The 26443-nt window shown below is 41.2% G+C and overlaps 1 protein-coding gene across 5 annotated transcripts in view; it reads right to left on the bottom strand.

The window, feature by feature from the left end:
* Window positions 1-26443, bottom strand: part of pam (peptidylglycine alpha-amidating monooxygenase) — a 164307-nt gene that overhangs the window by 4413 nt on the left and 133451 nt on the right. For all 5 annotated transcript variants that reach the window (XM_059969473.1, XM_059969476.1, XM_059969472.1 and 2 more), the window contains 9 exons: window positions 21181-21310; window positions 18914-19030; window positions 14153-14225; window positions 12462-12666; window positions 8605-8814; window positions 5760-5878; window positions 5544-5643; window positions 504-560; window positions 67-270 (listed from right to left, as the gene is read on the bottom strand). In XM_059969473.1, the coding sequence (XP_059825456.1) occupies window positions 67-270; window positions 504-560; window positions 5544-5643; window positions 5760-5878; window positions 8605-8814; window positions 12462-12666; window positions 14153-14225; window positions 18914-19030; window positions 21181-21310 (1215 nt within the window). The remainder of the gene's footprint in view (window positions 1-66; window positions 271-503; window positions 561-5543; window positions 5644-5759; window positions 5879-8604; window positions 8815-12461; window positions 12667-14152; window positions 14226-18913; window positions 19031-21180; window positions 21311-26443) is intronic.

Raw genomic sequence — 26443 nt, 5'->3', positions numbered from 1 at the left:
GCACAGTACTGTAGACCAAAAAAATGCAGTTTAAATAGTTCCAAACTATTTGCATCTCAAGAATACCTCCATACATCTTGCCCTTTCGCCAGTGGATGAAGACGCCAATTCCCACTAACATGACAACAGGAATAACGAGCAGCAATGTAATAAGGATGGGAGAAACGGCAGTACTGGACTTTTTAAGAACACTTTTGCTTTTCTCTTTCTCCAGAACGGCGGGTGATCTCATCTTCCCTTCTATTTCTGCTTCTATGAATGTTTCAGTTGCTTAAAATTTAAAAATAATGTGAACAGTTATTAATCTTTGCAACAATTTGAGAAATCTGTTTTTACTCGTAATTTTAAAATGCGGAGTTTAAAACTGGTTTCAAAAAAGCACAGTTTTTTGAAAACAACTGCAACACTATTTGATTTTTCAAAACTTCTGGGCAATTTACACTTTTGCTGCAGTATAGGTTTTTGTAGTAAAATTTATTCAAAGAAAGGCAGGAGACGCTCACCATCTTCGTGTATTTCGATACCAGGCCCAGCTTTCTTTACTGAACGATGCTCAGCTTCTTTAAAAAAAACAAGTAACATTTTATCCATTATAAATCCTGCTGAGATTGGAGTTCACTTCTAATGGTTTTGCTCTGTTAAATAATCCCCAAAATCATCAGTTGAAAAGGAAAATTTTAATGTGGGTACTACAAACATCAGGAATTTTTTTGCATGTACTTCCATATCTAAGAACACATGCAAGAAAAATATCTGCAGATGCTGGAAATCTAAGCAACACACACAAAAGGCTGGAGGAACTCAGCAGGACAGGCAGCATGTCGGGCCAAAGCTTTTGGCAGGAATGGGGGGAAAATAAAGGTGAGGAGTAGATTCAAAAGGTGGGGGGAGAGGTATGAGAATCACCAGGTGATAGGTGAAACCTGAAAGGGAAGGGAAGAAGTAAAGAGCTGGGAAGTTGATTGGTGAAAGTGAAGCAGGGCTGGAGAAGAGAGAGTCTGGTAGAAGAAGACAGAAGGCCATGGAAAAAGGAAAAGTGGGGAGGAGCACCAAAGGGAGACAATGGGCAGGCAAGGAGATGAGGAGAGAGGGAAAAAGTGATGGGGAACAGTAAAGGGGGCTGGAGGCATTACCGGAAGTTCAAGAAATTGATGTTCATGCCATCAAATTGGTGGCTACCCAGACGGAATATAAGGTGTTGTTCCTCCAACCTGACTGTGGCCTCATCATGGATAGACATATCAGAATTGGAAGTGGAATTAAAATGGGTGGCTATTGGGAGATCCCACTTTTTCTGTCAGATGGAGCGTAGGTGCTCGGCAAAGTGGTCTCCCAATCTACGTCGGATCTCACCGATATACAAAAGGCCACACTGGAAACACAGTATATGATCCAACAGTCTAACAGGTAAAGTGTTGCCTCACCTTGAAGGACTGTTTAGGGCCCTGAATGGTAGTGAGGGGGGAGGTTTAGGGGCAGGTGTAGCACTTGTTCCACTTGCAAGGATAAGTGGCAGGAGGGAGATCATTGGGGGAGGGCTGAATGGACAAGTGAGTTGCATGGGGAATGATCCCTGCAGAAAGCAGTAAGTGGGAGGGGGAGGGAAAAATGAGTTTGGGGCAAGATCCCATTGGAGATGGTGGAATTAGAGAAAAATTATGTGCTGGACGTGGAGACCAGTGAAGTGGGAGGTGATGACAAGAGGAACCCTATCCTTGCTAGAGTAGCAGCAGGATGGGGTGAGAGCAGACATGCATGAAATGGAAGAGATGCAATTGAGGGCAGCGTTGATAGTGGAGGAGAAGAAGCCCCTTCCTTTATAGGACGAGGACATCTCCTTCACTCTGGAATGAAAAGCCTCATCCTGAGAGCAGAGACAGATGAATTGAGATAAGGGGATGGCATTTTTACAAGTAGCCGGGAGGAAAGAGGTACAGTCCAGGTAGCTGTGAGAGTCCATGAGTTTATAATAGACATCAGTAGATAAGCTGTCTCCAGAGAAAGGGACACAGAGATTGAGAAAGTGGAGGGGGGGGAGGTGTCGGAAATAGACCAGGTAAATTTGAGGGCAGGATGGAACTCGGAGACAAACTGGATGAAGTGTTCGAGTTCAGCATAGATGCAGGAAGCTGCACCAATGCAGTTGTCAATCTAGCATAGGAAAAGTGTGGGACAGTCAAAAGTGTAGGCTTGAAACATAGACTGTTCCACATAGCCAACAAACAGGCAGGCATAGCTGGGACCCATGTAAGTGACCATGGCTACACCTTTTGTTTGAAGGAACTGGGATGTCTCTTTTAATGTCACAAAGGAGAAATTATTTAGAGTGAGGTGGAGGGGAACTGGTTGGATCTGGGGTTCAGAAAGAAACAGAGAACTTTGAGACCCCCTGGTGGGGGATAGAAGTGTACAGGGACTGGGCATCCATAGTAAAAATAAAATGATGGGGGTTAGAGAACCTGAAATCATTGAAAAGATCCAGAGCATGTGAAGTATCACAGATGTAGGTAGGAAGGGACTGAACTAGGGAGGATAAAACAGAGTCAAGGTATGCAGATACGTTCAGTGGGGCAAGAACATGCTGAAACAAGGGGTCTACCTGGACAAGCGGGTTTGTGGATCTTGGGTAGGAGGTAGAAACGAGATGTGAGGGATGCGGGAACTATGAGGTTTATGGCAGTGGATGGGAGATTCCCTGAGACCATAAGGTTGATGATGGTGTGAGAATCAATGGCCTGGAGATTCTTAGTGGGGTCCTGTTCGAGGGGCAAGTAAGAGGTGGTGTCTGAGAGTTGGCACTGGGGCTCAGCTAGGTAGAGGTCAGTATGCCAGAGTACTACAGCACCTCCCTTTATCTGCGGGTTTGATGGTGAGGTTAGGATTGGTGCAGAGGGAGTGGAGAGCAGAGCATTTGAAAGAAGTGAGGTTGGAATTGGAGAGAGGATTGTTGAAGTCTAGATGGTTGATGTCCCATCAACAGTTGGCAATGAAAATGTCGAGAGCAGGCAGAAGACCAGGGCAGGGTGCCCAGGAAGAGGAGGAGGGGGTCATCGGTGTGGGGTGGAGATTCCTTGCCAAGGTAACAGGCTTGGAGACAGAGGTGGCAACGAGAAGATCCAGAACAGGCAGAAGACCAGGGCACATGGATCATTCAAGCAATGGCTCATGAGTTAAGGTGATCTGTTTACAAAATTAATGTCACAAAGAAACCCTGACAGTCATTGTAAAATCTCACATATGTATACCTTATCTTGAGTAGCTTCTATAAATGTAAAACAGGAAAATATTCAATTCTTTCCAATGGCATTGTGTGGTAATTTTAAGTCAACCAGGAAAATGGTCTCTTAAAGCCTTTTGGTAAAAAATTATCTAAAGATTTTTGTTGTTTTACTATCTTAAGGGTTAATGGAAACACATTTCAATGGTGCCTTTCAAAAGAGAGTTGGATAAAAAGGGAGAAAAAATGAACCAAAGGGAACCAACCAGTTGAGGGCTCTGTTGGTTTTGCACAAACATATGACAAAGACTCTATGGCTGCCTTCTCTTGCTGTTCCTTTCCATTATTCAATAATATCAAGAACCATAACACTGTAAAAGCTAACTTCTGCACTGCACTCCTGAAATAAACAAACACTAACCAAATTTGAAGCTACAATCTGATCAATTTTAGAAATATGATTATTCTGTTATTATGCAGACCCATTTTAAAAAAAGACAGTAATAAAAAAATATTAATGTCTTTTATCTCCAAATCATCTCTAAAGGTCACATTTAATTTAAATTACTTCTGCTACCTGCAAATAAGATCAGAGGTAAATCAATAGCAATTTGTTTATCTAAAAATCAGACAACTTCTGCAATGACATTCACTCAAGAATGCATTTGGAACAAGCTGTTTTGTGGACATCTGTACAATTTTGCTCATGAATGTGGACATGGTGGTTATAATGCTGCAGTTCCAGTTGTGTTCATAACTCTGAAGCTCTGGATCCATATTAAAAGTCACTACTAGGACATCTTCAAGGAGCAATGCCTCCAAAAGGTGGCTTCCATTACTGAGGACCCACATCACCTAGATCATGCCCCGTTCTCACTGCTACCACCAAGGATGAGGTGCAGAAGCCTGAAGGCCTGCAGGCTAGTGGATGGAAGGCATTTGCCTTACAACTTATTTGGTGGAGACATATCTCCACCCCGCCAGTTGCATATATCCTGCATTACCTGTGAAGAGTCAGACTGCATTCATGCTAAAAGTGCTTAGTATTCTAATATTAACATACACGTATACTGGGAACGGTACTGTAGTTACTCTGTTCTAGTTTAATCAGATGTTATGTTATAGCAGAGATTATTGTCTTTAAGACAGGGGATCCCTACAATGGACCAATACCATAAAGTGAGGGGTCAGTGGACCTCTGATTTAAAAGCTCAAGATGTCAGAGTACCACATGCAGCTCAACAGCCCAAGTCTGAGTATCACTGCCGTACGATATACAATGGCCTACAGAACAAAAGACAAAAGGTCAAGGAGACAAAATTAGAACCCTAGACCACGAAAACTGGCCCTTCAGCCCAACTGGTCCATGCTGACCAGGATGTCTCTTCCAAGCTAATCCCATTTACTAGCATTTGGCCTCTTAACCTCTAAAACCTTTCCAATCCATGAACCTAACCAATTGTTTTTTAAAAGCTGTAATTGAGCTGCCTCAACCACTTCTTCTGGCAGCTGATTCTGCAAAGATACACACCTTTGTGTAAAAAAAGTTGCCCTCAAGTTCTTCGTAAATCTTTCCTCTCTCACCTTAAATCTATGTCCTCCAGTTCTTAATACCCCAAGTCTGTGAAAAAGACTGAATGCATTCACTCCATCTTATACCCCTCATGATTTTACACACCTCTATAAGATCAGCTCTCAGACTCCTATCTCTGGGACTCCTAACCAGATAAAGCTGAAGGTATAATTCCCATAGCTCAAACCTGAAGGCATCAAGTTGGTGAGAGTTTATTTGAAAATGAAGTTTCAAATCTCAAGCTGAGTCTTCAAGGAGGGTGGGGGACTTAGAGAAGCGACGCGGAAGATTGTAACATCAGACCAGCAAGTCGCTGGTCTCTGCTCTCATTGTTGTAGGGGAGCAACTTCTCTCTCCCTTGATGGAGAGAGAGAGCCTGTCTGAGATACTAAAGTGCTGGGTTATGGACTGTAGTTCATGATGGATTCCGGATCACGGTCTCTTTGGGGGCTTTTGCCTTTGCTTACATGGTGGGGGGGGGGATGTTGGTGTGTCTGCAGCACATGGGGGAGGGCTTCAGAATTCTGACGTTTCTATCGTTCACTCTATGGGGTTTCTTGGCTCACGGATGTTTGTGAAGAGTAAGAATTTCAGCTTGTATACTGTGTGTATTCTCTGTTATTTAAATATTTCAAATGGTTCATTTTAATAACTTCTAGGCAACATTTTCCAAAATAATGCTAATGAAGTACACAGACCGTAGGTGTACTTACACACACTGCAGTGACACATAAATACAATGAATCAACTTACTTTCCGCTGGTATGAATTTCCACACTGTTCTTGCTTGGATATCCCCAGCATAAACAGTCTTATCATCGGTTGCAACAATATCATGTGGCATCAGGAATTTCTTCAGAAAATAAAGCAATGTTAATTTGTATGTTAGACTAAAAATCATTATAACAATCTTAAAAAATACACACAAAAATTATTTCAATTAACAGGAAAGTTGCTGTTTATGTCTACCTGCGTGTCTGGTTTGAAGGTATCCAGTAACTCGCCAGTTGTGAAATTTAAAACAAATCCTTGCACTGGCACTCCTTTGCCAAAAAGAGCTTCTCCATTTACTGCATATAATTGACCACCTAAAATAAAAAATAATGCAACTAAATAATAACCAATTAAATTAAACAATGGATGTTCTGATTAAAAATTTATATTCCTCAAATTCAGCTCTAATTTTGCCCAAAAAATTTTTCTAGCCTGGAATTACTATAATAAAACATTAATCATTTTGCATAAATGGTTAGCCTTGAAATATTTACATTAGTCCCATACAGATATAGTCAATGACTAATGTGCACCCTTATTTCTTTCACATATGTGGGAAATGCCAGCAGGATCCTGAGCTAAAGGAGGTAAAGTAATGGCTAGCAAGGGCGATTGAATGGACAAAGACGACTTTTGGAAAAATTGTTATCTCTTATATTGATTAAGGGTTTGAAAGCGGATGAGCTTAGCAACACTCAGAGGCAAAGGGATTAAAGAATAGACAATGACAATAATCAGGGAAGAACAGGTACCTGACATAATTTAATGGCAATGATGAGATTCTGTGATGAGAGTATGATGAGAGAATGATGAGAGTAACATTGAGCTGAGCTGGCCTAGGGAAGGGTTGGAAGATGTTGGGAAAACATACAGCTTAATTCAAAATGATTTACCAAGTAACATGTATGAGCAACAACTGATACTCCATGCACAGGCAGAAGCTTCAAGATAGGAATGGACCGGAACTAAATGAATATAAAATAATCCTCCACAGGTAAAGAGCACAGCCTTTGTAAAACAAGCCAAAAACCCCAGATTAAAGAGAGTCAGAGTAAAGAGGGAATTCTCCTGATTTGTGCCCGGGATGGAGTGTTTCAGCTCTGAGGACAGACTGGATCCTTTATTTTTAGTTTCTTTAGAGATGCAACACAGTAATGAACCAATTTTCCAATTACACCCATGTGACCAATTAACAGGCTAACTAACCTATATGTCTTTGGAATGTGGGATGAATCCCATGCAGTCAGAGGGAGAACATGAAAACTCCTTACTGAAAATGGCGAAAGTGAACCTGGGTCACTGCCGCTGTAATAGCACTACGCCAACCACCACAGATCATATAGGTTTCTTTTCTTTGGAGCAGAGAAAACTGAAGGGACGCATATTTGAGATATATAAAATTCTGAGGAGCGTAGAAAGTGTTAGAGCATAAGGCACAAGAAGATAGAAAGTGAGAGGATTTCCCCCTGAAAATAATCAAAGGGCATAGATTTCAAGTGGACCAAACGGAGGCAGAGTTAAGATGGCACTAAACAGCGACTCCTTTGCTTGCATCTTCGAAAACAGCTCTACTTCCATCTTTAATATCTTTATTTTCCCCTTTCAGGGTTCTTTTGAAGACCCTGACCTGAAGTTACACGCAGGCTTCGGTTCTTTGTGGGAATGGGACCTGCTCTTGGGGTTTCAGGACTGGCCGTTGTTTGGCATGCTAAGGGTTTAGCCTGAGACCCCGGCTTGAATTCAGAAGCCTAAGATCTCAGAGCTCTGGAGACGGGCAGATCGAGGGTCGGTGTCATGACAGGAGACCTGTGTGTCATCGGGGGAGTCGGTATCTGCTGTGGGCCCGAAGACCTGGGATCTTTGTGATCTTCGGGCACAGAGCTTGAAAAAAGTGACGTAACAGACTTTTTAACATTGTAAACCAGCAAGTTGTTTGTTATGTCTCCCCGCTTGCTGGGAAAATGGAGACATCTTTTTCTCCCTTATTAGGGAGAGAGAGAAAATCTGCAGTATGTTGAATGCCAGGGTAACGAAGATTCTTTGGGGTAATTGCAAGTCTGTGTCTTTGCTATTGCTTTGCTCACGCTTGAGTGCCTGGTGATGGTGCCGATGCTTGCTTTTCTTTGCCGGTGGGGGGGAGGGGGTATTGGTGCTTGAGCTGGGAGCTGGGGGGGTACTTTGGGGTTCTTACGTTTATCTGTCGTTCATTCTATGGGGCACTTCTCTGTTTTCATGGATGTTTGCGAAGAAAAAGTGTTTCAGGATATATATATATAGTTTACATTTCTCTGACATTTGAAGTGTTTGGCTTTTTTTACCCAGAGGGATGTTGAAATCTGAAACACACTGTCTGAGGTCCTCTCGCAGCACTTATGTAGAATTTAGAAGAGCACTTGGAAGAATAAAGCATACAGGGCTGTGGGCTAGGGAGCTACATAAATGGAATTAGTATACTGTACATGGGTACCTGATGGCCTGTCACTGACATGGTGGGTCAAATAGACTTTTCCATGTTGTACAATCTTCTGATTATCACTCTTGGACTACTTAGAGAAAGCTGTAAGTTTGGACTGTACAATGAATAAAGTGAGCAAATACTGATAATTTGCCAGGATCAATAGACTTTACATCTTATTAATAATATTATGCAATAAATTTGGACAACTGTTGTCATGCAATTATTTGGCCATTTTTCTTCATGATTGGAGCCATTATATTAAAGTACTTCAAATAGAAGCACCTTTAAAAAAGAGAAAATGGGATAGGATAAGTGAGTGGATGGGTCGAGGAGGGGGTACTGGGCAGAAGGATTAAGAAAGAGGAAAGAGGCTTGCTCTGTAGTGGAACATCAGCTTGGTACGTAAATAAGATTTATTAAAATGTTACATTTCAGAAACTTTTTTTACATTTTATTTAACTGCTGGATATTCTGCTTTTAGGACAGAAATGGGCAGTTTTATTAGTTTATTGAATTTTAAATGTTTTCACAGATGTACATCCACTGTAGAACCTTGAAAGAGATTACATTTCCCAGTGTTACCATTGTCAGATGTGTAAGAAACTGCAAACAGTCGCTCTCCAAATTCAGGATGATGAATTTCCCGAACGAATTTTCCAGATTGTGCAATAAAACACTGGATTCGCCCGTTCTCTCTATCGGCCACACAGAGCTGGCCCAATACCGGCACAAATGCCAAACTATGTGGAATGAAGAATTGACCTGGTTTAGGAATCTCTGAAAGTGAACTTTCTGCAAGATAAAAATTTATGTTTTATAGTTTCAAATTTACTGCAACATTAAGAAAGACTTAACATTAAATTTGACAGATTTAAAGCAGTAACGTAGTACTGCTGTTCCACAACATTGAGAGCATCTCAGATTATAATAGATTTAACTACTTAAACTGCTGATCTTCAACTTACTGTCAACCTTTATAACAAAATCAGTCTGCCAAAATATCACATAAAAAATAGTTTATCATGTATATCAGTTAGTATGTTTCTAGATTTCTGTACAACTATAAAAAAAGCCCAATCATCTTACAAAACACCAGTCACAATACACATGGAATGATGTACAATGCTGTATTCATTGTGATTTAGTGTTATAACCAAAACCAAGCAATAATTTCACAAGCCATTATCGGTCAACTCATATATATCATCAAAAGAAAAGATAGCATCAGATTTATGTGCCACAACTACTTAAATCATTGCTATACTGCTAACTAGGTGACAGGGTGAGTCATTTACCCATAGAAGCACAGAATAGAGTTGCAATATTTGGATATCACAAGTCATTCTACCCAATAACTGAAGAGCACAAGGGTAAGTTTATTTTAATATTTCAATAAAAATGTCAAAATAGTATCAAAGCAGTTTAAAAAAAACATAAAATTTGCTAAAAAGATCAGGTAATTATTTGCACATTGGATCCTCAAAAATGGTCTGTGTCACTCAGTGCATGATGTACTTTCACTAATTAGATGGGTGAGAGTGAATATCTGGGTTGATGGCAGCACGCTCTATTGCAGTGGCTTCTACAGGATCAACAAAAGGTGTCATTGCCTTACTTAAACATTTTTTTTTAAATCAGAAGACCTTGCTGGACATCTTAAAGTACTGCAGGTCGACCCCATCATCAAGCTGCTCGTTGGTGGAGAAACTGAAGGAGCTGGACTTCGTGTTGATCATACTGCCACCTGCATCAGAGACACATCGGAGGAGTTGGTGCGTGGAAGTGGTGCAATCTAACAGTGAGATATTGTCTCAGTCGCTTTTCTTGTCAGACATTATATGGAATGCTGCAAGTCCGACTCACTGATCTATTGGCAGACGACGGGGAACAGTGTGGTCTCGTTCAGAGAGAGGATTTGGCCTCAAGCCGCAGTCTCGCCTACTTACAGCCACCCAGGAGGGAGGTGTCGGAGTCGGTGCACTCCACCTGGAGCTGGCCTGGCGACAAGCTGGAGTTGGTGCTGCCCCCGGCATTCACTCAGCAGAAGACAAACTGTATAATGTTTGACTGCAGGCTGCTGCAGCATTCATGGACTCAGGATCTTTTATTTGTGTGACTGTATTTTACTGATATCTTATACATGCTATATGTGCTGGATGTGACTGTGTACTCTGCACCCTGCACCTTGGCCTGAGAGTAACACTGTTTCATTTGGCTGTATTTGTGAATGTTCATGTATGGTTGAATGACAACTAAAACTGAACTTGGAATTGATCTTGATTTGTACTCCAGCTCAATCAGTTAACTGATACAAAGCATTTTGAACCCCTTTCTCTCACCTCCCTGAAGAACAGGTGAGGTGATGTGGTCGGTCTTCACCTAATCTTTTCGGTCTCTGTGCCATTTTATCACAGCATCGTGAGACAAAAACTCAGGGATGTATTTTTCATCCCAGCGTTTGTAATATGTGAAAGATAAAAAGAATTCAAAATCTCAGACCCAACCCAACCCACCTGTGACTTAATCAAATATGGTTGTGTCAGTCTACCTATGTTTTTATAAGGAATCTTCTGTTCGCATCTAATTTCACTGGATTTTTATTGTTAATTTCTACAAGCTGGGAAATCCAGCAGGCAAGACTAAGCAGGAATTCCCGTGAGAATATAGGGCAGCTTGGTAGTGTAGCAGTTAGCGTAACACTAGTACAGTGCCAACGACCTGGATTCAATTCCACCACTGTCTGTATGGAGTCTGTACGTGCTCTTCTGGATGCTCCAGTTTCCTCTGACATTCCAAAAGGGTACGGGATAGCTGATTAAATGGTCACACAAGTATAATTGGATGGCACAAGCTCACTGAGCTGGTAGGAGCTGTTACCGTGACACATCTCTAAACAATAAAATAAATAATTGTGTTTATGGCACTGCTGGTGAACCAGGAGGAACAGCAGTATTTTCATCAGGCCCAATAAGCTTTCTTCCTTTTTGTACCCTCAACCTCCAGGCCTAACAGGCAAACGTTTTGGCAGGAAAATTGCTTCAAAATTTACAGCTGTAAACTTCCGTTAATTGACCAGATAGACACCTACATTCTCCTCTTTCGCCACTCTTCACTGCCCCTTTACCGCACTCTTCATTGTCTCAAGCAGAGATTAGATTAGATTACTCTTAACATTTTTTAAAGTGTGGGGTGCTAATTTATACAGAAGGTATTAAATTGTTGGTAGACTTACACTCCGATCTGGTGAGATTAATCTGCCATTTTAAGCAGTGGTACATGGATTGGACACTGTTAGATTTGATCTAAAAAGTGGTGATGGGAAGGTGCCTCTTCAGCAGTTGTTAAAATGCTAAAATTGAATATTCAAATCTCATCATGGCAATGGTGAAACTGAAAACTGAAAGCCTGGTTCCATGCAGTAGTATGATTACTCGAGTCAACTATGACATTCTCCTCAGGGGTTGTCAATGGATTCCTTTAATTTTTGTCCACGTGGGGAGGCTGCCACCACACCGTCCTTGTCAGATGAGGGTCAGGACCCAGTGGCATGGAATGCTAAACGACTGGGGACCCTTCACTGCCATGGTGATGTGTCTTCAGCTTCCACTAACTCCATCTCTGAGGTCTTGATTGGATTGCTCTTTGTCTGGAACCTCCCCTCGACTTTACTGCCGTCGGTGATCCTACCAGGAGCTAAGCACCAGACGGCACGGCTCCTCGGATCTCAAGGACTCACAAGCCTCTCCACCACGACAGGATGACGATCCTCAGAGGAGGATAATAAGTGACATATAAAAACAATGACTGCGGACATCTGTGCTTAACACATCCTTCTCATTTCTGTCAACAGATGTACACTCTGTGGCCACTGAGACACAGGAAGTACCAAATAAAGCAGTTACTGAGTGCATTTCTGAATGCTCATGGTCTCCTTCTGCTGTGACCCGTCCACTTCACGATCTGACGCGCTGTTCATTCAGAGTTGCTCTTCCATCACCACCGTTGTAACTCGTGATTATTTCAGTTACCATCACTTTCTGTTAGCTTGACCCACTCTGGCCATTCTCCTTTAACCTCTCTCATTAACAAGGCACTTTTGCCAAAACGACTGCCACTCACTGATGTTTTTCCATTTCTCGCACCATTCTCTCTAAACTCTAGAGACTGTTGTGTGTGAAAATCCCAGCAGATCAGCAGTTTCTGAGATACTCAAACCACCCTGTCTGGTACCAACAATCATTCCACAAGCAAAGTCATTTCTTCCCCATTCTATATTTGGTCATGATTGGTTGATTAGATATTTGCATTAACAAGCTGGTGTACCTAATAAAATGGCCACTGAGTGTATATAGCTCCTCCATTGTTTTTTCAATATTTTCCAAAATCTAAATCGTGTCTTTAAAAACAGGTAATTTTAAAATTTGCAAGAAGCACAATACCTTCTCCCCACTGCATGATGAACTTTCCTTCTGGAGAAAACTGCATAATCCTGTTGTTGCAGTAGCCATCAGACACGTAGAAATTACCACTGACTGGATCAACTGCCACATCAGTGGGCTTACAGAAATGAGAACTGTCACTTCCTGGCTGAAAGGCTTGGCCAAGAGCTAACAAAATGTCACCGCTGCTTCCCAGCTTGTAAACCTAATTTGCGAAAAGAAAATAACAACATCACAGTCATAACTGCAAGCATTCAAGTGCAGATGGTCACAGCAGATTTTGTTTGAAGGCACTCGGTGTAGCTTAAGTGCCAACTTAGGCCCAGAGTCCTGGAAAAAAGGGAGCAAGAATGGGACATAAAGGGATTCTGCAGATTCTGGAACTATTCAGCAACATGGACAACATGCTAGAGGAACTCAGCAGGTCAGGCAACATCTATGGAGAGAAATAAACAATCGACGTTGCAGGCTGAGACCTTTCATCAAGACCTGTTGAAGGATCTCAGCCTGAAGCATCAACTGTTTCCCTCTATACGAGCTGCCTGACGCCCCCCCCCCCCCCCACCCCAACCCAAGTTCCATGCGCTCTCAAGAATAGGACTGAACATCTGGAGTTCAATCTTATGCTGTCCTATTACTGTTACTTCTCCTGGGACAACTTGGTTTAATTCTTAGCCCTACTCCCTTCCATCGCGTCATCCAACTCCACATGGAGCACTGTGTGGAAAATCCAACTTCAAGTGACTTCATTATCACATGACTGACAATGGCAAAGATAAAGCTGGCTCTTTAAGTCAACTGTGATAGTCACTACTCGACGTTTATCTGGTGCAAACGTTCCCCGCTACTTTGTTGGTTGGGCAGAGGAGGTTGTGTTCAAATTCCATTGTTTATGATTTCTTTGCGGTGCTGAATACAAGACTTAGAAGTCTGGTAAATGTGAAATTAATTTTAAGAACGTAGAATAGTACAGCACAGCAAGGCCCTTTGGCCCACCAAGTAGTTCCAACCTATATAAATCTGCTCCATGATCATTCTTACCTCTCTCTCCTACATAGTCCATAAACCCTCTATTGTTCTTTCATCCATGTGTCTATCCAAGTGCCTCTTAAACTTCCCTAATGTATCAGCCTCTACCAGCACCCCTGGCAGTGTATTCCAGGCACTACCACCCTCTGTGTAAAACTCCTCTGACATCTTCTCAAAACTTTCCTCCGTTCACCTTCAAAAGACGTTCTATGGAATTAGCCATTGCTACTTTGTGAAAAAGGCACAGGTTGATCACTCACTCTTGCCACTTACAATCTTATACCGCTCTTATCAGGTCACCTCTCATCCTCTTTTGCTTCTAAGAAAAAATAGCCCTATTCACTCAGCCTATCCTCACCATGCAGTATTGTGGTAAATCTCATCTGCACTCTCTCTAAAGCATCCATATTCCTCCTATAATGAAGTGCACAGAACTGAACACAGTACTCCATGTGTGATCCAACTAGAGCTTTATAGAGCTGCAACATTACCTCACGACTCTTGAACTCAGTTCCCCAACTACCAAAGGCCAACACAACGTTCACCTTCTTAACAACCCTTCCAACTTGCACAACAACTTTGAGGGACACAGAGACTTTAACTGAATTCCTTCAAAAAGATTATAAAAAGGAAATTGTGACCTCACCAGCATGTGCACCTACCTGATGAAGTGCCACATCAGTTACCCAGAAGTTGTCATTTTTGTCTGTGCTGATACCATGTGGTAGATAGAATCTGCAATGGGAAGTGAATATCAATTTCATTAACAATCAGCACACTGGAAATCATTAATTCAGTATACAATCTGTAACGTCATGGCATAGCACATCTTTCACACCACCGTTATGATTAAGCCCATTTCCTACAGAAGGGTATCATCTATCCTTGGCCAGTCTGGCCTATGTACAACTCTAGACCCACCAATGTGATGAACCATTAAATGCCTTTGAAATGGGTCAATCAGCACCTCAGCTATCACTGCTACATGAAAATCGACAAAGATTAAAATCAAATGCTCTAACAGGCATTTGGCACCAAATTTGGATAAAAGCAGCCTCGCTCCCAGTCCATTTAAACTTGAAGCAAATTTTGCCTTACAAACGCAGACTGATGCCTAAATTGGGAGAGCTGACCACAGACTACGACACAACAGCCGTCCTCAGTGAATCATAGACAACGTGCCAAGGTATCTTCGTAACAATCCTTGGATCTGCAGGACAGACGCTAAAGATGGAGCCACAATAGTGCACAGGTTAGATGGAAAAGCTATTCGAGTCCTCAGGATCAACTCCAGAAACAATGATGTTTCATGGCAAACACAGGAAAGGAACTCTCACCTTAATTATCATCTATTGTCCTCTCTCAAATTATAAATCAGTGTTCCTCCAGGTCCAACAACACTGAGAAGAACCACTGAAGTAGTGAGTATACTTTGGACATGGGCTGCAATATCAATCACCATGAGGAGCACAGTAACACTGAATCGGCCGAGTCTGAAGGATAAAGCTGCCACATTTGCTAGCAAAGAGTTATGGAACCAACTCAAGGCAGACATCTGAATATCTTGGTCCTTACCATACTAACATTGCAGATGCAAGTGTCTAGAATAGCACTGGTAGAAGTAATCACTAACAGCTCTTGCCCAATGCTATCTTTATACCAAGGACAACTGCTCTGTATCCTCTCACACTACAATTGTGTTGAATGGGATAGACTCAAAATCTGGCAACTCAAAGCTGGGCATTCTTGTGGAGCAGTAAAATATTTGAGGCAACATGCAGTACTACAACCAGCAGGCTTATGGCAAAGCTCATCCCTCACTCTTCCATTACGATCAGGACAAAGGATTAAGCATGGTTTAACAGGCTGTACGGAAGCATGCTAGGAATAGTGCTAGGCACATCAAGAAATAAGGTTGCCAATTTGGTGATGATGCAATTCTAGCCTATCATACTTCACAGCAAAATTGTCTTTTGACAGATAGAAAATGCAAACCTACAACCCATGGATCACAACCACGTTATGAAGACCTACATCACCAACCTATTAACTCTTCACCACCATCCGGGGTCTCAAATATTACTTCCAGGTGAAATAGCCTACGTCTTTCGAGCTTAGTGTTCTCCATTGAGTTCCCACAGTCTAGTTTCCTTTGCACTGGAGAAATCAATTTCAGGTTGGGTGATCATTTTGCAGAATCCCTATGTCCTGGTTGCACGAATGACACAAAGTTCACTGTTTAGCCTGGATAACATTCCCACTCAGACTTGTCTACTTTTAGTCCCTTACATTGTTCCAATGAGAACCAGCATTAAGATCAAGAATAGAATCTCATCTTCTGACTTGGGACCTCACAACCCTCAAGACTCAATATTCAAAGTTCAAAGTTAATTATCAAAGTACACTATACCACCAGGCATTCACAGTCATCATCATCATTATGTGCCATGTTGTATGACATCATCATTATGTACCATGTCATATGACTTGGGCAGTCACGGTCTCACGATCATGATTGTTCTTGGCAAATTTTTCTACAGAAGTGTTTTGCCATTGCCTTCTTCTGGGCAGTGTCTTTACAAACCAGGTGACCCCAGTCATTATCAATACTCCAGAGATTGTCAGCCTGGTGTCAGTAGTCACAGTCCCAGGAGCAGTTGATATGCACCAGCTGTTCATAAGACTATCCACCACCCGCTCTCATGGCTTCACGTGACCCTGATCCAGGGCGGCGGGGACTAAGCAGGTGCTACACCTTGCCCAAGGGTGACCTGCAGGCTAGTGGAAGGAAGGAGTGCCTTACACCTCCTTTGGTAGAGACGCATCTCCACCCCGACACCCATACACAGTAGAACAAAGAATTACAATGAAAATACACAAAAAAAGGTGGACAGACAACTAATGCACAAAACAGGACAAGCTGTGTAAGTACAATAAATAAATAGACAGATAAATAAGTCAATACTGCAGCCATCTGTTTTACAGCCCTTGAAAGTGAGTCCATAGTTTGTGGAATCAGTTCAATGTTGGGGTGAGTGAAATTTTCCACACTGGTTCAGGAGCCTGGTTGAAGGTTAATAACTGTTCCCGAATCTGGTGATGTGGGCAATGAATTCAACAAATTCAGCTAACCAGATTTTCCGCTTGTATTAAATCTGGCAACTTCTGGTGAAAGGCCACCACCTTGTAATGTAGGCTGCTATTTCCTTTCACCATTTACAATGATTTTGCACTGTTTTCACTTATCTTCTATGCATTGTGCCAGGGGATTGGGGGTGGTGACATGAGTGCAGACACATTCATCGAAGGGACACCAGGCAAGGTCATTTGATTCCAAACAATTGGTTTATTGATCCTTACAGAATGTCTCTCTGATGCTTCCTGATCCCTCCCATCACCCTTCCCCTTTTCCCAACTAAGATTCCCCTTGCCCTGATCCCTTTCCACTCTCAGTCAACAATAGAGACCCATATCAGAATCATATTTAATCCTCACATGTCATGAAATCTGTCTTTTTTTTTGTGGCAGCACTACAGTGCAATACATATCATTAACTCAGTACTGTGCAAATGTCTTAAGCACCCTAGTTATAATATATACATGCCTAAGACTTGCCCAGTACTGTAAAGTAATTACATGGTTGGATCCTTTAGGAATTGAGTGGGTTTGATATTGTTGTGTAAGCAATTTATATTTTGAAAATTATATGACACATTTGACAGGCCAATTATTTGTTTAATGCCTGTTACTGACATAGACTTACATGTTTGTAATGACAGATTTAAATTCTGATTTACTTAAGATTAAAAATGAGAAAATAAATACCCACACCGTTACTGAAAGTCAGCATTTGAGTTAAAATGCCAAGTGCAGTTGAGAAATATAACATCTGGTTGCAAATAACTGGATGAAATACATCAGAAATAAGGCCAAGATTCAAATTGCTGACCGCTTGTTTTTCGTTAGGAGAAGGTTCCTGCAAGTATTAAACTAGTTTCCTCATTTGTACTCCTTTTCCACATGAAGGACGATGCCATTTGGTGTTGAAACCCTGGGTTAACAAGAAGGATCTCTAGCTGTAGCCTTCAGCATTTGTTTTTTGGATGACACAAAGATTGGGCTTGTAGTGGACAACAAGGAAGACTATCAGAGCTTGCAGTGGGATCTTCATCAGCTGGAAAATTGGACTGAAAAATGACAGATGGAATTTAATACAGACAAGTGCAAGGTGTTGTACTTCAGTAGGACCAACCAGGCTGGACCTGAGTTATAGGGAAAGATTGAACAGGTTAGGACTTTATTCCTTGGAATGTTGAAGATTGAGGGGAATTTTGATGGAGATATACAAAATTATGAGGGTATAGATAGGGTAAATGCAAGCAGGTTTTTTCCATTGAGGTTGGGTGGAGCTACAATTAGAGGTCATAGGTTCAAGGGAAAAGGTGAATGTTTAAGGGCAGCATGAGGGGAAACTTCACTCAGAGGGTCGTGAGAGTGTGGAATGAACTGCCAGCGCAAGTGGTGCATGTGAGCGTGATTTCAATGTTTAAGAGAAGTTTGGATAAGTACATGGATGGAGGGCTATGGTCCCGGTGCAGATCGATGGGAGTAGGCAGTTTAAATGATTTGGCATGGACTAGATGGGCCAAAGGGCCTGCTTCTGTGCTGTACTTTTCTATAACTCCAATTATAACTTTTCTTTTGTATTGCACTGTACTGCTGCCACAAAACAAACATCACAACACGTCAGCAATAGTAAACATGATTTAGATTCTGAGACAGATCAAGCTACGTGCACCTAAATGTAGCACCCTGCCCTCAAGCAACATGAAAGCCTTCCGATAAGCTGAGACGTCAGAAGACATTTTTGTTGTTTCCAATTATTTTGCATGATCAAAGACATCAAGAAACAGTTGAAAATATGTATATAACTCACATTTAAAATGAAAAATAGGAAAAAAAGTGTCCCTTAATATAATTGGAACTGATGTTTATTAATTAAAAGTATTAATAATTTATGAACTACCACAGCCCTGGTGGTGGTTTAGAGGCTGAGCAAGAATGCTTTTGGATTTCTTCCGCAGTACACAGAAATCTCAAATACCCTCAGAGCTACAGTGCAGCTCGTTGGCAGTTGTCTACAGAAACCCCAGCTTGGCATTAGTGCATTGGGTCCATCATTTTTTGCATTTTTTGTCCAATTGAAAAAGAATTCCAACATCTTGAACTAAACTGTTTACAGATGACAAACCAGTAACGTCAATTTAAAGCTATGAAAGAACACATTCTTGGAATGGCAAAAGGTTATGAATTTGAACACATGACATTTGAGATGCATTTTCAAAACTGCAGTTTTCAGAAGCCTTTCAAATTAGATGAAAAAGCTTAACAGAAGAATAGCTTAGAATATTAATCTTACTTACATATTCGCTCCCACAGCATTCAGCACTTCTGCACTGGCAGGATCCAAAGTGAGGATAGTGTTGTACAGAATTGGACCGATACCCTGGGCCTGATAGATATGCTTTTGATCGAAAGAGCTAGTGGAAACAGAAAAACAAAGTAATTTATTAGCATTACCAGTGTTACACCCAATCGACTATATTTCATGTAATATCTAATCCTCAATAATACAAATAGTCACATGGTAGTGTAACGGTTAGCACTATCACTTTGCAGTGCCAGTGATCACTGATCTGAGATTAGTTCCCACCGCTGCCTGTAAGGAGTTTGCCTATTCTCCCTGTGACCGTGTGCGTTGCCTCTGGGTTCTCCATTTTCTCCCACATTCCAAAGATTAACAGTTAGGGTTAGTGAGTTGTGGGAAGCATGGGAACACTGGCAGGCTGCCCACCACACAATACTTGCACAGTGTTGGTCGATGATGCAACAAGATTGTAGGCTTCAATGTCTTGATGTCCATATGACAAATAAAGCTAATCTTTTACTTAATTAACATAAAATCCCAGGCACTCGACCAGCATGCGTTGTTGATGAGGACAGATCCTTTGAGTGCTTTAATGTAGCATGATATATTCCCATTCGCATATGGGAAATGCCATCTCAACAATTTATCTAAATATAACCTGCAAAATAAGTGAAGTCCAGCACAAACCAGGTGAAGTGATAAGTAAATACAGGTGTCAGAATTTTTGAGTCCTTAGATCCAGAATTTATATAAATGCATCAACAAAATAGCAGAATGGTCGTAAGAGATATATTAGAGTAGGGGTGTCAAACTCATTTTAGGTCACGGGCCGGATTGGACAAAATGCAGCTTCATGCAGGCCGGATCAGTCGGACGCGTGTGAACGCAGCTTTCATTGCCTCTGTTTTTTCAGCCTGTTCTCACGTGTCTCAGTCTCTGCTATAACTACAAAGTGTTTCACTTCACAAATTCCGTTTCTTATGAAGAAGACTGCTGAGCAAGCATTATTTTTATGATTGGTATTAACTTACAATCATAGGCTTCATATCGCCGGGCCATTAATAATTAAAATAATAGATCTATCTAAAATGATCTCGTGTACGCCAGGCCGGATATGGCCTGCGGGCCTCGAGTTTGACACCTATGTATTAGAGGGAATGTTAGTGGGAAACCTGATCCCAAACTTGCTACAATTATATCCACCTCTGGCTGAACTGAAGTGAATTTGGGATTGGCCATGAAGCCTGCAGTGGACAAGCAAGCTTCATTACATAAACAAGGCTCCTTCAACAGCCCACTGGGTCTGCCAAGTCTCAGGAACCTTGGAAAAAGATGAGAGACTGGAGCAGTTTTCAAATACCTAGTAGGACAAAGGGAGCATAAGTCAAACATGTAGTCTCTCAAGCAATCACCTACGTGATACTAACCATAATCTTCTGCAGGGGTTCCCAACACTTTTTATACCATGAACCCTTACCATTAACCGAGGGGTCTATTGACCCCAGTTGGGAACCCCTGTTCTAACCATACTTTCCACATACTGTCAACTTTTTTTTGAATGTGACAGAACTTCCTCTTCTTTATATACCCAAATTTCACAATTCCTGGCATATCTCCTTGCCCATTGGTCCTAGTAAATACCAAGTTCATTAGTGGCAAAGCAACATCACCAGTTTATTGTAAATAAAATAGGAAAAAGTTTACACTTGACTTCAAACGTCTGGGTCAGTAGTGTATTCTCTATCAGTGAATTCAAATTTCCAGCCTTGACTAAGAGACAGCACTAAGTTAAAAATTCAGAGAAACAAGAAATGGGGAATAAGACAAACTGGAGCACTCTTCCAAAAAGCCAGCAAGACCCTAAAATACCAAATGACCTCCAGCTGCGCTGGAACCATTCTATTACTTTGATAATTACTTTTACATTGGGGAACAAACCAGGGAAAATACTGAACAGAATGTACAATATGCAAAAGAAGGATGCGGCTAACTGAGTGGGAGGATAGACAGCCAAACAAGGAGGGCCCAAGATGAACTAAAGTTTTGATAAGTTGCAGTGGAGCAGAAGTGGGCAACATTTTGAAACTTCTTGGTAGCCATTTGTGTAAAGAATGTTTTCTTTTGAATAAAGCAATCGTGTTCAGAAAGCAGTCCAGATGGTGTTTACTTTCCTTACAATTCCAGCACTTGATGGTTGTTAAAATATATTCCAACAGGTTCTCAACAGTATTAAGTTATAGAGAAACAGACAAACTCACTCACTTTTCATCCCACACGTGGTTTCCTCGATGAAAAAGTACAAGATTATTGTTGGAATCCAGAGCAAGTCCAGAAACTTGGCCCAATTTCAGTTTCCCTCCAGGCCAGTTGACAACTTCCTCCATGTGTGTGACTACAAATTGAAATGAAAAATATCAGCAACAATAATAATACAATTCAATATAATTCATCTTTTGTGTTTACTCTAGTATTACATTTAGCATATTAATGCAATTCTATGTGCTCCATCACCATATGTGAAACATGGGTATTTGTATGAGTGTTTTTTAAAAATATTAGAAACATAGCAAAACACTCTAATGTATTAATGAAAACATGTGAACTCCTTTAACAATTGAAAACCCAGCATTAAGTAAATAAAGTGTACTGGTTAGTAATGTCCCCTCTAATTTGAAATGACCTGTGTGCACAAAAATCTTGTGCTGTGCAAACTTTTGCCCAGTGACAACAACACGTGCACATTGAATCATTTCTTCAATAAAAATAGTATACTGTAAAAATCTGCATCCAAATCATCGCAAACTCCACGTTGTCAACACCGTCTGCATCAGAAACCAGAAAAGCAAATACGATTGTGAAACATACTTAACATGCTTAGGTAGAGGGTGACAGCCTTTTGTGTGCAGTTTAAGTTCTTTTGTGCGCTAGTGTTTGTGTGCGTGCACGCCTTAGAGGGAACATTGCTGGTTGATTTAATTACCAAGTCTGGTTACTGCTTTGAGACTTGTTTTCATCTACCCAGCAACCATCAAAAGTGGATGAGAAAAGGTAATCATTTACACTTGTGATTAAAGTCTGTTTAAAATATTATTTAACATTCCTCATAATCATACCAGAGGTAGCCACTGAAATTTTCAGGGGCAATATCCCAATTGAAAGTACAGATGCGACAACAGAAATCTTCAGAGCCTACGGGATCGGAGGGGGCATCCTTGATTTCAGCAACAGTGAGCAGGTTTTTCCACTAGTGACAGCAAGAAGCTATGAAACTACCAGCCACAGTTGCTTGCCATATGTGGTAAAGGCTATCCATTATCGAGAGGCTAAAGGTGCCAGGGTCACTTTTCCAATAGGTGACAATAATTCACCGATAATGGTGGCAGTTGTAAAGAGATGACTCAAACTCTGCTCTGAAAAGTCAGTATTCGGTATGCAGTGGTCGTGTGAGCATGATGACAAAAGTTGAAAAGGTAATCTAATATTAAGAACACTGACGTATATCTTTCCCAGGCACAATGGACAGAACATTTGACAAATGAATAATAGATTTTTCATAATTTAAATTGAATTTATTTTTCTAAAAAATTATCAAAACTGAGTTTCTGTTACATCCTTTGCTGTGCTCTGTTCAGTATAATGAGGTAGCAGTTAAGTCATTGAATTGGAAGAAAGAGTTCTGATCATTGATCCAGGAACATGAATTTGAACCACACAAAGGCAGCTAGTGAACTTAAAATAATTAAATGATTCAAATCTGAAACTTAAAGCAATGTATAAACTGGAGTTCTTATGTTTTCTCAGTGACCACATGCCTTTCCTTTGTGTGCACTCCCATGGTAAATGGCAAAGAGAATCAAAGGGAGTTGAGTGGCACATCAGAGAGAGAATAGGAGATAGAGTGATAGAAGGAGATCGGAAAAGGATTAATCCTTTGGGACATAGTTTCCTTCTGTTAGAACCCATAATGTTTTAAACATCTGAAATGGAGGAACCACTGCAGAGGTTCAGAAAAAGCTACAGAAGGTTTCAAACTCAGCCAACTCCATCATGGACACTAGTCTCCCCAGCACTGAGGACATGTTCAAAACACAATGTCTCAAAAAAAAAGCGGCATCCATCACCAAGGACCCCTATCACCCAGAGTATGCCCTCTTCTCATTGCTACCATCAGGGGGTAGGTACAGGAGCCTGAAGTCACATACAATATTTTAGGAATAGCTCCTTCCTTCTGCCATCAGTTCTTTGAATGGGCAATCAACCAACTCATGATCACTGCCTCACTACTTTTGCATTACCTCTTTAATGTTTTAATATATGCATATTTCTTCTTGTAATTTATAGTTTTTTTTAATGTATTGCATTGTACTGTTGTTGCAAAACACCAAATTTCACAACATATTCCACTAATGTTAAACCTGATTCCGATTCTGTTTTGGCAGAAGATCCTGTTAATGTGTAAAGAAAATTATAGATTATAGTGTAGTTGAACAGAGCTTAGACACTTTAGTTAAGTAATGTCTGAGTAATTATAATATTTGGCATTTGTCATAGCCATTCCAGCATTAGACAGAGAGAACTGTAGGGAGGATAACGTGATTAAGTGCAGAGGTGTGCCAACAGAAATCTCCAGAGTGGATCATCCTTGACCTTAGTAATTGTGAGCAGGTGAAAGCTGGAAACCAAGAACCTGCCAGCCAAGACTGCTTGCCTTGTGTGACAAAGGCTATCCTTCACCAAAAGCCGATGTCACTTTTCCAGCATGGGCATGTCATCCACATCATGTATAAAGAGGTGACTCAGATTCTGAGCAACACGTGCAAAATGTAGGAAGAACAGCAGGTTGGGCAGCATCTATGGAAATGGTCAACGTTTTAGGCTGAGACCCTTCATCAGGACAGGAAAAGAAAAGGGAAGCAGCCAGTATAAGATGGTGGCGGGGTGGGGGGGGGGTAGTAGTACAAGCTCGAAGATGATAGGTGAAGCTATGTAGATGGGAGAGGGGAGGGGATGAAGTGAGAAGCTGGGTGGTGATGGGCAGAAAAGGCAAAGGGCTGAAGAAAAAGAAATAAAATTGGAGAGGAGAGTGGACCATGGGATAAATGAAAGGGGGGGGGCACCGGGGGAGGTGAGAGGCAGGTGAGGAGAAGGGAAGAGGAAAGAGGAGAGCCAGAATGGGGAATGGGGAAGGGGAAAGTTACCAGAAGTTAAAGATGTTGATGTCCATTCCTTTTCCTTTCCATAGATGCTGCCTAACCAAATGAGTTCCTTAAGCATTTTGTGTGCATTGCTCTGGATTTCCAGCATCTGCAGAGTCTCCTGTGTTAACTCAAACTCTGTACTGAAAAGTCACTCACTTCTACAAGGTGGATGTGGGAACTTGATAACAATAGTTGAACTAGTAATCTAGTCCTAATACCGAGCGCAATGTTTTTCTCCCCCTAAGTCTAGAGGACGGATTGAAGAGGAGTTTTGACCTCTGAATAATATTGATTTTTATTTGATATTTAATTCATATTGTCAGGAAAACGCCTAAACTAAATTATCCTTCCCTGTGTCCTGTTCATTGTTAGTTTCTTTCAAGAAATTTTTGATAGCATTTTATAGTTGAAACATCTATTGTTTCTTATAGAAAAGTTAGTGTAAGGCTTCAACACATTACCCCATCATCACCTATTCTGATGCACTATAATATTATCTAGCATATTCATGGAGGACCAACTGATCAATAAATTAATAAATTATACTTCATTAACAGCAAACAAAGTTCAAAGCTATTGGAAGCTTTTAAAATGTCAATGTAGATTTTAAACAAAGGCAATCAGGTAAGACTCTTGCATTCTGACATGTCTTTATAGCTGCTTAGCTTTTACATCAAGGTGGCTGGTAAGCAAATTTCTAAGTTTGATCTTAAACAGATGCTAATGAAAATATTCTGAAGCAATGATAAAAATTGCACTGCTTTCTTCAAGGCATTCTAATGCAAATCTTTCATTTTAACTTGACAGTGTGAAAATAATTAATTCCCAAATGATAAATTAGTACTGGAGATCTGAACTGAAACAACCAGTAAAATCTGAGTTTAGTCTGATCACTGCTGAATTAGACAGTTTTAGCTGATGGCACTGCAAAGGGCTGTAAAAGGTTTATTTGAAGTGGCTGTGAGCTTTATTATAGGTGTTACTGTTTGAAGCAGAAATGCCTTTAAGATCATAGATGTGTACAGCCTGAAATGGGCCCTTTAAACCACCACATCCATTCTGATGCTTCTTGTTCATCTACACTAATCCTGTTTGCCTGTATAGAGACCATACCCTTCATGTCTTGCCTATTTAAGAGTCTGTCTAAATTAGCATGTAATAACAGGTTATAGGTGGCTGATAGAAAAATGTACGAGAACCTTAGCACACATAGGATTAAAATAATGGTTCATATGGCAACAAAAATCAAACAAAATTGCTTGTTAGATGTCCTTGTCTGTGCTGTAATTGCCATAATCTATATTTTCTGAAAAGTGAATGGTGCTGATCATCTGACATTAAGCAATAGAATAATTCTTTCCAGCACAAATGTAGCCAACTGAAAATAAAAATGAAACACTTTTGTGCACTGAATATGGTTGCTAAGGCTTCTGGTTTAAGATGGTGCTGGTGGAACACAGCGAGTACTTGCCTGCAGCAAACAAAACACAGAAAACTACTAACTACTTTATGAATCACACTCTTTCTGGTAGCGATCTTTGCAAACAATAGCTTGTACTTCCCTTTTGGAGCTGAGCTTTTGAACTGCCTGTGTGAGCTGGCACTTTTGCTGAGTGAGCTGAAGACTGGAAGGTGCAGGACGGTTGCAGTGTGGCGTGTAAGGGCCAAATCAAGGTGGGGGGGGGGGGGGGCAGGGCCCGAGAGTGGGGAATGAGCCAATTTTTGGCCATTGTTGGAAGGAACTTGGAGGCAATTTGATGCACTAGAAATAAGGTAAGGCAGGCTGGAGAGCAAGGAAAGACCCAAGGTTTAATCTATTTAAGTGCAAGGTTAAATTGGAAAGGTCGGGTATGTGCCAAATTGAGTTGACAGAGCCCAGACCCAAGAGATAACGAAGAGGCAGGACCTGGGTCCATGGGCAGAGAACAACCCGAGGTTTGATTGATTTAGGCGCCAGGCCGAACTGAAAAGCTTGGGGAAGAGCCAAATCAAAGCATTGGGGTCCAGGCCCAAGAGCATATTGAAGCAGGAGGGCCCAGGTTCAACCGTGAAAAACAACCTGAGACTTGGACGATTTAAGAGCCAGGTCAGATTGAAAAGTTTGGTGTGTCGGCGCTGGAGGCGAGGGACGGACCAGTGTTCAGATCACTGCTCTGCAAGGTTTACTCATCTCTGCACTGAACTGAGGCTGTGGCCTGCAACCAACAGGCTCCTGGATCAGCTGCAGTGGTGACCTGGCTTCATGGCTATGGACTCACTTTTGTGTATTTCAGTTGTTTGCTTGTTTTTGTTGCTTGCATGATTTGTTTATTTTCTGCACATTGGGT

Source organism: Hypanus sabinus, chromosome 5 (genome assembly GCF_030144855.1).
Source record: "Hypanus sabinus isolate sHypSab1 chromosome 5, sHypSab1.hap1, whole genome shotgun sequence".
Lineage (NCBI taxonomy): Eukaryota > Metazoa > Chordata > Chondrichthyes > Myliobatiformes > Dasyatidae > Hypanus > Hypanus sabinus.
This window is presented reverse-complemented; position numbering and strand designations above follow the sequence as displayed.